The following is a 15,420-nucleotide window of genomic DNA, read 5'->3' as shown; positions in this document are numbered from 1 at the left end:
CAGACGTGAATGACTTTACAGAAGTGTATTAAGTAATGTGACTAACATCTGTCACGTGTTGCCTTCATACCTCCCTCGGGGGGAAAGTGAGGTATCTTGTTTCAGAAGGGTGGTGATACTGGTAGTTGTCATCTGTTTTGCTATGACCCACTTTTCCTTCTAAATCTACTTCCTGAACTGGTCTACTGGAGGGGGGGTGGGATCTATTGTCACAGCTGTTTTGTGAATAACTATTCTGCAATAGCTATTTTGCAATAATTACTTATTCTAAAATAACTCCACCATGTGGGCATTATTTCAAAATGTGAAACTCTTACTGTTGTGTTTTTTATTATTGTTCCAGAGTAACATCCATGCGGGACATTTATTTTGTATCAGTTATACCAATCAATCTCCTTGTGGAGAGAAGCCTTTAAGTTACTGATTTTTCTCATCATTTGTATGCTTAAGCTTAATTGTAGGTCCTTTGGGCAGGGACTATCAATTCTATTAGGTCTATACATTGCTCAGTCCTCTCTTTGGAATGATATATAAATAAATGCAAGGGTAAAGAAGTAAAGGCAAAAAACCCAAAGAGAATAACACAGAAAAGAATGACTCAGTCACTGGGACCAAGACTAACAACTTAAACACAAATGTCAGAAGCATCTTGTGCATATGAAGTGATCCTGCCATAGGAGTTGTCACAATCTATTTCTAAAGTAGGATGGACCAATATTCTAGCCTATTTATGTTGACAGGGCAGCATTTAAATAACTCAAGGCATGACAAAAGGCAGGAAATACCCCTAGGTCAGCTATTAAGGAGAATAAAGGCTCAATAGAGCAAGTTAAGACGACCTGATTCTACAGTCCTTGGTTTGAATAACATTTAATTATAGAAATAATCTTGATGAAGTTATTGGGTCTGTGTTGATAGGTGACTACTACTTAATTTAAGTAAGGGCTGTAGAATCAATCCCTAAATGTATATCTGTTTTTTAATAGTACAATTGACATTTCCTAACTATAGTATCTTGTAGCTTGTAGATTTTTTTTTTTTTGCTATTGTATTTCATTCTTCAAATACTGGTGGAGAGAATATATGGGACCTGTGTCTTCTGAGACTTTGAAAAACAGACTGAATGCATAGAGCATGGTAAGGGAGAATATTTATCAGAAATCAGAGGAAACAGAAGTACGGGAGGATAGTGGGAGTAAAATTAGTCAGAACTTTGACTACTTCTAGTTACCATTTCTCATATCTAGCCAGTTAAGATAAGAGAAGTCTTTTTACCTTTGCCCAAACTTTCGCTCTTGTTCCTAGGCTGCACTGCTTATATTTTACTTTAAAAAGTAAATTTTCATGAAAATGTGTAAACCCAACATAACTGCAAGCGGAGACTCTTGACTTCAATAATAGGGGTAGTGAAGATTTGAGGTCACCCTTTGTATATGCACAAGCCCAGAGGGATAAAGTATTCAGGCTAAGTGATCAGGATGATGGTGGCCATTTGTCTTCTGACCTCCTTTGTTTTCTATTGCAGTTTTAACTATTTGGGTTCTGACTCATTTCTCTATTTACATCTACCAATGCAGTTGCATAATACCCATGACCTGTGGTGAATCAGAACTATTTGCAGTTTTTTAGGATGAATTAAATCCAGTTGAAATATTGAAGCTGTACATGAATATGGAATGTAGACCATGGATTGTAAGAACACTACTTTTTCCTATACTTCAGCTGGCTACAAATGTACCCTGAGATCATATTCTGCTGATTTAATGCCAATATGAGGAAAGGATTTTAGGATAGTCAAAGTTTGTTATGGATAGGATTCCTTAACAGGCTTACAGTGTAATATCTTGCTTTGGGGGCAGGGGAGAGGGGGAGAATAGCAAGCATGTAATAGATAAATCCAAACTATTCTGAAATCAACTGACAAAAACCTAGTAACTTCAATAAATGTTAGATCAAGTCCTTAATTGCATACTTAAGCTTGCATCTTTAACTCTTTCCTTGCATAAAGAGAAAGCACAAGAATTCCTAGAAACAATACTTGGACATACACAAAAAAATAAACTATGATGGAGGCATATTGGGTGTCATGGCTTGAAAGAATGAGTATACAATAGAAAAGGGGTATCAGTGTGCTTACTACACATGCAACAGTTTTATCAGACTGTGTTGTCAAGTAAAACCAGTATATTTGTACAATTATTTCTCAAGATGAGACAGGACCAAAGACATTTCTCTGTATATTTGTATTTCCCCCTGGAACAGCTGAACCTTAACCTGCTTGCTTAACACAGCAATAGACTGCATTCCTAGCAAGAAACATTCAGTCCCATCTGGTAGATTCATTCCTAGTTAGATAATACTGAACGTATCTATGTAACATACAAGCTACTGTCAAATAGCAGTAAGCCGTCTCCCCAAGACAGCTGTTTCACACAAGGGCTGCATTGTCTGGAAGAAGCTTGTATCGTTTTACTTCAAGTGCTGAGGGAACAAGCATTCTGTCAGCTGCCATGGCATTGAGGAAAATTTGCTCGTTGCAGATTGTCATTATTTTGTTATCAGGTCAAACATGCACTGTGCACTGTCAGAGTTGAAGGCTGAAAACAAAAGATGCATTCCTTATTCTGCTTATGTTTTATCAGTTAAAAAAAAATCCGCCGTCTCTGCCGAGTTTATAAAAGACATGATTTGGTTCTGAGTTTACAACAACAAGCTTTTGTTCCCAACATTAGTGAGCTGGCTACTGTGACTTTCACCATATGCTTTTATTTGGCAGCAGGTAGAATAGGAAACTGCTGTCCAGCAGTGGAATGTCAAACAATGTCCTCAGGAAACAGCTGTCACATTCAAGAATCTCAGATGACATCACAAAGCAACCGATAACTCACTAAGGGCTGTTAAGGTCGACCCCTTTCCTCCTGCTGCTGCCACCAAGCACAGTTAAAAAAAAAAAAAAAAAAAGATTCAAAAAGCAGATAAAGACTCTGCAGGTTATATATACCATGTGATTTTTGTGCTTTATATAGAGGTACTGATCCTAGCCTACATAACTCCTACTTTCTATGGCCAGAACAATTTTTTTTTAATGGGCAGTTCAATTTAAAAGCTTTGTAAGTATGAATACTGTGAAATACTTCAAGGACATTCTAGCACAGAAACTTAACAGCTTTGTATACATCAGCCCCATGAATTTTCTGTTTGCCCACTTTCCCTAGATGACTAGTTGTTTTGATGGCCGTGTAAAACATCATTAGGTTTTCCCCTGCCATCTGTCATTACCATATATGGCAGGCACACAGATTGTACGGTTGTATGTTTTTAAATATTTTTGTGTGTGTTTGTGCATGCATTCAGCTTTCACTATTAAACTCCTTAATTCATGACATTCATTATTTGCATCCCTTGAAGAGAAAAATATTGTAGTGGCATGTGCTCTAATATATATTTATTAATAACATAGATTGTTGATATACATTGGAAAGGTAAGGCTCAAACAAAACCCTGTATCTAAGCATAGCTCCAAGTCTGGGATATGTGAATCTGCACTTGAAGGTCCTGGGCTTCATTTTTTTATGGTAGGCAGAATGAGTATTGACACCTGTCTGATTACTGTACTTGTAAAGTGGCCTGATCGAAAGTCAGTGGAAAGATGCCTATTAACTTCTATGGACTGGTTGGATCTGGTATTAAAAGAATATTTTTTACCAGCAATATTATATTCAATTACTTACTGTCCTCAGGCAAGTTGTTTTCCTGTTCTTCTCTTTCCATCTGTTGGCACCAGCCTTCCATGCGATCTCTCTCTGCCTGAAGAAGCTTCAGAAACCAGTGTCCATCTCTGTGACACACTGACCTTTGAACAGCCTCCAGAGGATCTTCAGTTATAGAATCAATCCAAGGGTCAGGAGGAGGTAAAATTGAAGGGTCAAAATCTGTATCAAAGTCATCATCCACCGCACATGCATGATAATGGTTCCCTGACCCCTGTATGCTAACAGTGGAGGTGCTTGCATCTCGGGAAAACTGTCTTGATATTTGCCCAGTGTACAAAGTGTCCTCTTGAGGATCCAATGATATTTCAAAGTTCTCATGGAAATCCAGGTCTGCTTGCACAGCTGCCGTTACACTATTAGATCGCGTAAACCTGCGGAAGCTTTGAAGAACACAAAAACAACATACTCAGACACACTGTGATAAACTAGTAATTCAAGAAGCAAGGATAGTCTAAGGTTCTACTTCTTGGAAGCTTTGCAGAAATGGCAGTCATGGCTGTCAATTTTTAGCAGAGACTGGTTTTATTGGGTGTTTTTTTTTTTTTTGATAAATGACCAGAATAGTTTTCTTTCCTTTAAAGCAAGCCAACTTTACTCAACTTTTTACTTTGAGTTAGTGCTTGTGATGATTTGGAGAATGGACCTGGAGAACAGACCAGATGATAAATATTGGCTTCAAGTGCCTCATATTTTTGCCCAGTTTGAGGCACCTAAGAGGAATGGACTTTCTGAAATGATTAAGCTTCCACACTCTGAAATGCAGACTAAGTTAAGGTTGGATACCCAGAAACTGAAACACCTGAAATCACTTATGACTTTTGAAAAATCTTTTTCTTAAGTTATGTATGCACTGAGCAGGTACACCAAGGTAAGTAAGATACTGTACTTCTCCACTGAAACCTGTAGGGATGCTTTGATTCTGACCTTTTGAAAGTCACCTGCAGATGGCTGTAAGGGGAATTTGATGTTTATGCCCATTGACTCTTTTGCCTCTTCCTAATTCTGCCAATAAGCTACAAATTCATTATATATGGAATTTTTATGAAGAGGTGGAGGGGAAGAAGGGAAAAGTATTCTCAGTTTATTTTAATTTCTCATAAATAATTTACTTCTGCTCAAAACTTATTATTGCCATCTTGGATGATTTGATTGCGAGCATCACAATATTTCTAAATGGTTCTGCAATTTTTATAATGTCTGCCATCAATCATGCAACAATCTACCCTTATCCATACAAGTTGTTATCTCCTGCTATTGTGAATAGGATTAAGTGAAAGCTACCCTCACTAAGGTGGCTACTCTGTACCTGAAAATGAGGCTTCCCTCCACATACATAGTTTCTAGGGTCGGAAGGGACCTGAGTAGATCATCTAGTCCAACCCCCTGCCATGGCAGGAAATAGTACTGGGGTCAAATGACCCCAGCAAGATGTTCATCCAACCTCCTCTTAAAAACCCCCAGGGTAGAAGCCTGCACCACTTCTCTTGGAAGTTGGTTCCAGACCCTAGCCGCCCTGACCGTGAAGTAGCGCCTCCTGATATCTAGCCTAAACCTGCCCTCTGCCAGCTTGTGACCGTTATTCCTGGTCACTCCTGGCAGTGCACGGGGGAATAGTGATTCCCCCAATGCCTGCTGATCCCCCCTGACTAATTTATAACAGGCCACTAGATCCCCCCTCAGCCTTCTCTTGTGGAGGCTGAACAGGTTCAGGTCCCGTAGCCTCTCCTCATAGGGCCTGCCCTGCTGCCCCCTGATCATGCGGGTGGCCCTCCTCTGGACCCTCTCCATGCTGTCCACATCCCTCTTGAAGTGTGGCGCCCAGAACTGGACGCAGTACTCCAGCTGCAGCCTGACCAGTGCCGCATAGAGGGGGAGGATCACCTCTTTGGACCTGCTCAAGATGCATCTATGGATACATGCCAAGGTGCGGTTGGCCTTCCTAACTGCCTCTCCACACTGCCGGCCCATGTTCATCTTGGAGTCAGTGATGACTCCAAGTTCCTTGTTCGCCTCCATGCTGACAAGAGGGGAGTTCCCCAACCTGTAGGTATGGTGCTGGTTGTTCCTCCCCAGGTGCATCACCTTGCACTTGTCTGTGTTGAATCCCATCCTATTCACATCCGCCCACCCTTGTAGTCTGTCTAGGTCTGATTGAAGCCTGATGCTTCCTTCTAGTGTGCTCACATCCCCCCACATCTTAGTGTCATCAGCAAATTTGAACAGGGTGCTTTTTACCCCCTCATCCAAATTACTGATGAAAATGTTGAACAGCACGGGCCCGAGGACCGAGCCCTGCGGAACCCCACTGCCCACGTCCTTCCAGGTTGAGAAGGACCCATCTACTACCACCCTCTGGGTGCGGCCCTCCAGCCAGTTGGCGACCCATTTGACTGTGTGGGTGTCTACACCACAGCCCTCCAGTTTCTTAATGAGAACAGGGTGAGAGACAGTGTCGAATGCCTTCCGGAAGTCCATGTCCACTGCTACCCCTGCATCAAATGATCTGGTAATCTGATCATAGAAGGCCACCAGGTTGGTCTGACAGGACCTGCCACTGATGAACCCGTGTTGGTTGCCCCTAAGCATGCATGGATGTGTGCCAGGATAATTTTCTCTAACAAGTTGCCTAGGATCGAGGTGAGACTAACTGGCCTATAGTTTCCTGGGTCCTCCTTCCTCCCCTTTTTGAAGATGGGAACCACGTTGGCCCTCTTCCAGTCCTCTGGGACTACACCAGAGCACCCCGAGTGCTCATAAAGCCGTGCCAGGGGGTCCTGCAATGACCTCGGCCAATTCCTTTAGGACTCTAGGGTGGAGATCGTCCGGGCCGGCTGACTTGAACACGTCCAGCCCCTCCAGAAGCCCCCTAACTGGTTCCTCACTAACCTTTGGCCCAGGTGTGCCTCCCCCGGGGCCCAAGGGGGGCCCAGCAGGGAGGTGGCTGTTCTGGTCCCTACTTAGGAAGACAGAGGCAAAGAAATCGTTAAACATGTTAGGTTTGTCATCTGGTGTGACGACCAAATTTCCCAATGCGTCCTGCAAGGGCCCCACGTTACCTGGGACCTTCTTTTTGCTCCCTATGTATTTAAAAAAGGACTTCTTATTGTCCTTAATCTGAGAAGCTATTCCTAATTCCATTTTTGCCTTGGCCTTCCTAACTGCCTTCCTACATCCCCAAGCGACTGCAGAATAGCCCTCCCTGGTGATGACCCGTTCTTTCCATTGGGTATACGCCTCCTTTTTAGCAAGGAGACATTCCCGGATGCTTTTAGTGAGCCATGGAGGCTTGTGTGCTCTCCTGTTCCCTTTGATCCTCGTTGGGATTACCTTCCTTTGGGCTTGGAGGATCGCCTCCTTAAGGAGCAACCACTCTCCTTGGACATCTGGCTCCCCTCCCCTCTGGGACCTCAGCGCATCCCCAATTATCCTCCTTAGCTTGTTGAAGCTTGCCCTCCTAAAGTCTAGGGCTGCTGCCTTACTGCATGCCTTTGCCACCTTGCGCTGGATGGTAAATTACAGCAGGTGATGATCGCTGTCGCTGTCTTCATTTTGCATTGTTTCCAATAAGGCAGAGGCCTAAGAGGGGAGACATTGATTCTTTTGTCACCATTTAAGGGATTGTACAGATGGCAGGAACGGCATGGATTGGGGAGGAGGACAGCAAACTGTATTAAGAAAACAGAGCAAACAACCTGTGTGGTCAGAGCAGGAGGCAGACTCAGAAGGGCTGCAGGGTTTGTAAATGGTAGAAGGCAGACTCAGGAAGTGCAGAAGCAAGTAATGGTTGTTGCAATGGAATGTGATATGGCAGCAAGGGTGAAGGTAGAAGTTGGAAGTGTGTGGAAAGAAAGGAGTAGAGAAATACAGAGGCCAGTAGGTATGTGGGGATTTGATAACTCTTACAGGAACTCAGGCTACAAACAGGTGTCACCCTTGTGCCAGAAAATGTTTTATGGAACATAATGTAAATGAACAAAATGCCTAAAATGTAAGCATGATAATTCCTAGTAGTAGCTTGTGCCATGTGATTGTGGTGAATCTTTGCTTAAGAGGAGCTGGGCTGGGCATGTCCAGGTGGGGTGGTGCCTGCTCCAGTCTTTCTGCCTTGCTCCTGCACAGTAGCAGGTGCACCATACTGCCTATGGTATAGTTCCTGCAAGTGGGGGCTGCCTGCACTCTCCAGGCACATAGGTGCTGACTTTGCTTTTTTGCTGGTGGGTGTTCACAGAAGTAAAAAAAGAAAAAATACCTCCCAAAATGGCACTTTACTTTTAATTCGGCGTATTCCTGTGCTGAGACCTGCACATGCCCAGACAAGGCAGTGTGTTACTTCTACCCATCTCTGCAGCATCTGTATAGATCAGGCACTTTAGTAGGGCTTTTTGGGGATTTTTATGTAACACCTGATTGACTCAGCTTCAGCTAAAAGAGCCAAAAAGCCCTGCTGAAGTGCCCAATTTTTACAGATGCTGCAGAGTCAGACTGAAGTAATGTGGTGCTTCTTCCAGTAAAATGCTTATTTTTTATTTTTAAACATCTGCCAGTGTGGCTCCATGGATGCTGAGTTTCAGTGGCTGCTTGAGCCCTGGAGCACACATGGAGTCAGTGCCTGTGCCCCAGGCAGATTATTTCAGAGTGTGTGTTCTGCGCTGCAGAGAAAGGGAATCCCATGGGCTAGCCTGCCCCATGCTTGCAGATACGCATCTTGGCATTTGGCCAAGGAGCTAGGGCTGTTGCTCTGCAGGATCAGGGCCCTGAAGTGTTGGGAAGCAGGTTCCCAATCTTGTGGGACAATGGCCCTGGACATTGTCTTCAAAGCCGGCCATAGGGAAAATGGTGCTCTGGGCAAACTTGTATTTTGTCTTCCTCCCCACCCCTGCCAGTAAGTGGCACTGCTGCAGGCAGACAGGGGCACGGGGCAGCCTGGTACAGAGGCAGAGCAGCATGGTGTGCCAGGCAGGCAGGTGACAGGCATCACTGCTGCTGTGCAGGAGCAAGGCGGCAGACTGCAGCAGGCACCACCCCACCTGCATGTGCCTGGCCCAGCTCCTCCTGCAGTGACTGAAGGCAGACTAGGATGGGCACGACTCTTCCTGCTTGGGTTGGGGATCAGCTGGCATGGGGCAGGGCATGGGGAGAGTGCTGCTGTAAGTGCAGGCTGCTCACACTTATGTTGTGTTTGGCCCCCCCGACCATGGCACCGTGGGGAATCACCCATGTAGAGTGACCAAGTCATCCCTAGAATACAGGGCATCCCACTGGTGTGGGGGGAAACCACTGCCCCCCTAGCCTGATCAGCAGTGAGGGGTAGGGCAACCACCTCCTTGGCCAATCAGCAGTGAGGGTGGAGCAACTGGGCCCCTTGGTCATTTGGCAGCAGGGGGCAGGGTCACCACAAAAGGCCACCTCTCTGCTTGGCTGGCTTAGAACCATGCTGCTCCTGGCTGTGCGCTGCCCTATGTCTAGGCACAGCCAATAGAATTGTGAAGATAAATGACTGACATGTATTGCCACCAATGACCTGAGAAACAGGACATTTTGCCATTGGTTCCTCATTTCAAAATGGATGGGGGACAAAGGGTTTTAAAACAGGATGGGCCGGTATAAAACGGGACCAATGGCCATGCTACACCCACTCCTAAGGCTGGCTCTGTGCTTCTGCACCTGGATCAGCTGTGCCTGGACACATCCCAGCACTGCTGATTATGCAACAAGAACGACATCTGTTTGTAGCCTCAGAGGAAGAATGGGAGCTATCTTCCTTCTTTAGAGTAGGGAAGAGAGAGAGAGGTAGAATAATAAAACAGTTCACTAGCCTGACATTTCATGGCTGCTGATGTGGCCTCTCAGTGAGTCAAAGCATGGTAAAATGGGAGTTTAGAAGGGGATACCCCTACAGTGAGGGGGGATGGAAAGGTTGAGGGGAGAAAAGTGCTGGCAGTATTTTAGTTGTTATCTTCTCAGTAGTTGTCCTATCTGCATCTGTGAACTATATTCTAAATGTAGATTCTTCTTCTCTCTCTCTCTCACTTTTTTTAACAACAGAATAAGACAGTATTTTTATTATAACAGCTGTTGCTCTGGACTTATTTTGAAACAGGTGGTTAAGTGATGTAAGTCACAGTGATACCATTATAGTTTTTTCACAATAGGCTCCAGTTGCATTGACAAGCTACAAAATATGAGATAAGCCAATATCTGAAGTTTTTTAACTGAGCGAAACATTTAACTTCACATTGATCTGGTTTTGCTTATCAATTAGGCCACCAAACTGAAAAATCCATTATTTACACAACTCTAATATGCATGTCGATGCATGCATGTGCACTCTCTCTCTCACTTGCACTTCCACTCCTTTTATTCAGGAACCAAAGAAAGCCTGACAATCAATAAACAGTATACTCCTCTTAAGACAACAAACTTTGTGGGCAGAGGGGAAAAAGCACCGGCAGCTCTCTTTTCCATGGCTCTGAGGAAGTCTAACTGCAGCAGAGCCTGCTTTTGCTCTCTTGTGATTTACCCCAAGTTGTGAAACTTAACCAGATGGTGATATGCCTCTATTTTAGCATATCTGTGAATCAACTGTTTGTACTGCAGGTAACTTCCTGGTTCTCCAGCACAAAGCAAATCCCAAATGTGAAAACATCAGGCTCTCTTAACCAAGATGATGTATTGCCAGAAGCATTATATTTCAAAACTTTCAGAAGTATACCCTTACTGTTTTCAGTATGAACTAGTGTTTCCAGTGACAGACTCAGTTCAACATATACAGCAGAATGACCTACTTTTTCTTGCTCTGTTTTTATCTATACAATACTATGCTACAGGCTTGCCTGACAGACTGTTTTTGATACCAGGCTCTGTAATGATATCTGCCCTTGGGAAAAAAAAAATCATTTGGTGATAGAAAGCAGCATCAGCTTAGCATTTAAGAATGGAAAGAAATAGAAGTTAAATTAAATGAAATAAAATGCCTCTCACTGCACACTTATAGAGAGTGCCTCAGTTAATGGTAGTTTGGTCCCCAAGGTAACTTCTCTACCCATTTCTAAGATAATCTATCCTTACAAAATGCTATCTGAATCCCAAAGATCTGTTTAGGTCAATTAAAGTTCCATGCCACATCTAGCAGGAGATCTACTAAATCTATACAACAAAGTTTACATTGCCTTTACATGTACAGAACATTTACAAGTAGGTAAATCTTTCTTGAAAAAGCTTTTATACAAAAGATGACTTTTAGGGGTAAAGAGCTAAAAACACGAACTCTCTGGCTTGCCTCTTCACCTGCTTTTAGATTCCTTGCTTTTGTACTCATTTGTGCCCTGTAGGCACAAGGTGTAATAATTACAACTTCAGAGAACTACAAGAGATATCTGGCCCATGGTGCAGAAAACCGTGAAACCACAGACTGGATAAACCAGTATGGAGCACAATAAAATGTCTGTTCTGAAAAGCAACAGCAGGGTCACTCATCTCTCTGCTGCTGCTGCTTGTTCTTTCTGAGAAACATGTTTGTTTCTATTGTGGGGCTTTTTTTTTTTAAACAGCAAAGCAACCTACAGATGGCAAGTTGTAATGACACAGTGATTCCAGCCTGCTCCATTATCTCTGTTCTGTTGCTTCTTGTATTTGGCTTGTCTGCCAAGGTTATGATGCTTTTAGCAGAGTGAAACTACTTGTGCTTCAATATCATTGACATGCGAGTCTTGCAACAGTAGGACTCTTGACAATATATCTTCAAGAATTCCTGTTAAATAGGCAGCAGACTAAGTGAGCTGTGAGGTTATAGAATGAGAATCTCATGTTCATGGGTCTTCTTTTTCATTCATATATTTTTGCACCCTTATATAGCCTTAAAATAGAAACTATTTCTCTATTATTATTCTATGTTAGTAAAATCCTTTAGATATTTTTTTAATGCACTGTAGAGAATGTGTGTGGACAAAAATGCTGAATATCCAAGCAAAGTCAGCCAGCCAAGGGTATAATTTAGGGGAAGTACACATTTCAAAAGTCTTACCTAGAATTCTGAAATTTGAGAAGGTCTATTGACAACAGATGAATAACTGCAAAGGTAAAACTGTAAAATCTTGTTTTGGCAGTTTAAATAGTAGCACAAGCAGGAAGCCATGTGAAGTATGTATTATTGTTTAATGCAAGACCATCTAAACTAAAAGAAAGATGAATTAAAAAAGGTTGTACTTGGGGTTGAGGAATAGGTTGCAAAAGCTAGCAAGCCTGAGAAGATGGACACCTGTACATTTGGAGCCTATATACTGCTTCATCCAGTATGGGATTAGTTTTGCTACATATGTATCATTTCCCGCTTGTAACATGTAAAGGCCTTTTCGGATTATAAGTCTTTTGTATCCTGAGTGAACTCATTTGCTGACTATTTGGTGGCTGTCCTTTATCAGTCAGTTCACTTTTGGAAGTACATGATGGATTACTGTCTGCCGGTCTGTATAAAACACCAGTAGCCTCAACTTTATCAGCAAGGAATCCCAAAATAGCTGTCATCAGGTAATGCAGAAATAATGTTTTCTCACTACAGAACTTGACAGGCAAATCTTACCTCTTGATTTTGTTCTCCAGACCAATAAAAAAAAGTAATAGGAAAAAAGACTGTGTAAATAGGATATTCATTACCAGCAGTTGGCTTATTTTGGATATTTATTTCTTTTGTTATTAGGGAGAAGGTAAATGGGCCTTCATCACCTGTTTAAATGGGCTCATTTACTTAACATTAGAAAAGCTATGGGGTGTAGGGTACTGAAGACCAATATGTAAAATAAGGTCTGCCAGAACCGTGGTTTAACAGGTAATGAGGAACCTGCTCAGAAAAATCATAATAAGCAAGGCCACTGCCATTCATATTTTTTCTGAAGTCTTTTTTCTCTCGTGGTTTGAAAGTTAGAGGAGGAGGATGTTCTGGTATATTTAGTAACAGCATACACTGTCTATTATTTAGTTATCTTCTTAGCAGATACAAAATATAAGAAATTGGCACTAAATGGTCTTGTGATCTACTTCTAACTACTGTCGGTGAGAAAAATCCTGTAGACTTAAGGAAGCCCAGTAGAAGCAGCTCAGATTTGTTGTGTGTGGGGTTTCCTGTCAGGGAGAAGATGCACAAGATACTCAGACTCCTCATTAGTGCTTCTTTTAAAGCTGGACCATCGGGCAGCCCAAACAATGATATGTGTAGGACTAGAAGGAAGAAAGTAAGAGGATGTGTAGCTTGCTCTCTCATTGCCTGGCATGAAGCAGTACTTCACCGTGTTCACTGCTGCACGCTCTACCACACTGCACAGTGGCTGTGAGGCAGTGTTGTACTAAATCCACAATTAGACAGTTATACTAGCTAAAAATGCCCTCCCCAACCCCAACAAGGAAGAGGACAGTACTGCTGCAGTCATCAGAGTCCGCTTGGCAGATGCTCCACCTCTTTGGAGAGGGAGGAATGTTGTTTGCTGAAAACCGTGTGAAAACCCCTGAAGTCAAATGCTGTGTGGAAGTCTATTTCCGTATGTGCATTCAAGTGGCAATTTGCTGGCAGCACAAGTGCCATTTTAGCTATTTACACACAGGTTTAGATTCTGTTATGCCTACGTGTAGACTCAGTGCGTGTAGTTGGTACGAGCTGGCTGGGCAGGTACAGCTATGCACATGCTCCCACTCTGGACATGTACCTGTGTCAAAGTTTTATATATATAAAACCAGCCAACAATCCATGGCTGGATGTTAGATTCCAGAGAAGACGCTTTCCACATTTTAGTCCCAATAGGTTAGTGATTAGGGTACTTGTCCAGGAAGGCAGAAGCCTAGGTTTCAAGTCCTTACTCATCTAGTAGAGACTTGACCCAGCATCTCTCTAACTTCCCAGCATAATACTCTAACCATAACGCCACTGGTTAGGCCAGGGCTGGGCAAAATGCGGCCCAGGGGCTGGTTGCGTCCCGCCAGGCCATTCTATCCGGCCCATGGGGCCCCTAAACATTTAGAAGATTCATCTGCTGAAACTCAGTAAGTGGCCATCTGCCCAAAGTAATTGCCCGCCCCTGGGTTAGGCACTACTTAGACTCCTCGTTAGTGCTTCTTTTAAAGCTGGACTACTGGGCAGCCCAAACAATGATATATGTAGGACTTGAAGGAAGCAAGTAAGCTAGAGGATGTGTAGCTCAGTGGGATGCCTGCTGGCCAAGAAGACAGCAGGCCTTCTGTTCTAACCTGGACCTTGTTCCCCATGAGGCAGAAACAGCTGTTACTAAAACATTTTGCCCATTAAATGCAGTGGGTAGTGAATCAGTTTTAAAAGAAGTGCTGGAGAAGAATCAGAAAGTGCCTAACCTGTGATGTGGTAATTCTGACTTTCTAGCATCGTACTTCAGAGAACCAGATTCAAACATCTCTGGGCAAGGGCAGCTTAAAACCCAGGTCCTAAGTTAATACCTTAAGCTCTCAGCTAATGAGGATACAATAAGGGAGGCTGTCTCTTCCCCATTCCTGAGTGCTTTTTCTGGGATTTAACTCAGGTACCACATGCCTATCCAGCAAGTTTAAAATGCGAAAATACCTACAGTGTTTCTGTGTTCATTTGAGAATATTTCATAGATATACTGTTTTACAGTGCTGTATAGAGATACCCAAACTAGCCCTGAAATTGGCTATTACCCCAAGCATCTGCCTGGCAGTGCACTGTGGACACATACTTGAGAACTGTGGTTTTCAAGCTGTGCTTCATGGACCCTTGGGGGTCTACAGACTATGTCTAAGGGGTCCACAAAAGATGACTATGATGAATCAAAAATATGTGAATACCCACCTCTATAGTTCAAAAGGGTCTGCACCTCCGTTCAAAATGTTTTAGGGGTCCATCAATAAAAAGATTGAAAACCACTGCTTTAGAGCCCTGTCAAGACTACAAACTTACTGTGCTTGCCTTGACTTACTCACCCTTCATGTTGCACAGATAAATCTGGTTTCACTGCTATCAGATGGGCTGGTAGCACAGAGCCACATGGTGTCTTTTTGAGAGTGCTGATAGTGGGCACAGTTAATTAGACAGCAATCAAAAAAGGAACCAGGTGCCGTAAAGTGCTTTATAAAGCAATGGGTTAATAAATCCCAGTCATGAATTATGTATTTAAAGCTTTATAGCTCTTTAAAACAGATATTCACCTGTTTTGTGAAGCCTGAAAAACCAGCTCCTGAATAAAGAACCCAAACACTTTATCAAACCTAGCTTTTCACCTGGGTGACCAATCAACAGTTCATCTGTGAGGTAGATATTGGTCTGATTACAGATGCAGCTCCATCAGGCTGCTTTTTGCCTCTTGTGAGAAGGTAGCAGGATGAAGTTGTCAAGACATCAGCTTACAGACTACACTCATGTCCTCACAAAGCCAGGGGACTTGATTCTCGGCCTTCCAGCCCCTGGAAGTGCTAACAGTGTATATTGTGACACTGCTGGTGTAACAGCATAGCAACAATAATCTGTTTGAAGTGATTTACAAATAGTATTCTAAAATTAACCCTCTCCATGCCAGCAAGTAATTATCACTATGTCTCTTTTGCAGATGGGGAGACTCAAGTAGGCAGGTTAATTGACTTGTCTAAATCCATACATGGAGTCAACATCAAC

General features: G+C 43.0%; 1 protein-coding gene across 6 annotated transcripts in view; it reads right to left on the bottom strand.

Annotated features, from left to right (window-relative positions):
- The window catches only part of DLGAP1 (DLG associated protein 1), a 698,746-nt gene that overhangs the window by 14,554 nt on the left and 668,772 nt on the right, over positions 1–15,420 (bottom strand). For all 6 annotated transcript variants that reach the window (XM_090039737.1, XM_090039733.1, XM_090039735.1 and 3 more), the window contains one exon: positions 3,732–4,153. In XM_090039737.1, the coding sequence (XP_089895863.1) occupies positions 3,732–4,153 (422 nt within the window). The remainder of the gene's footprint in view (positions 1–3,731; positions 4,154–15,420) is intronic.

The sequence above is a fragment of the Crocodylus siamensis genome, chromosome 3, assembly GCF_052110815.1.
Source record: "Crocodylus siamensis isolate JL-2025a chromosome 3, ASM5211081v1, whole genome shotgun sequence".
Taxonomy (NCBI): domain Eukaryota; kingdom Metazoa; phylum Chordata; order Crocodylia; family Crocodylidae; genus Crocodylus; species Crocodylus siamensis.
The sequence above is the reverse complement of the archived record's forward strand: the minus strand, read 5'-3'. Positions and strand labels throughout refer to the sequence as shown.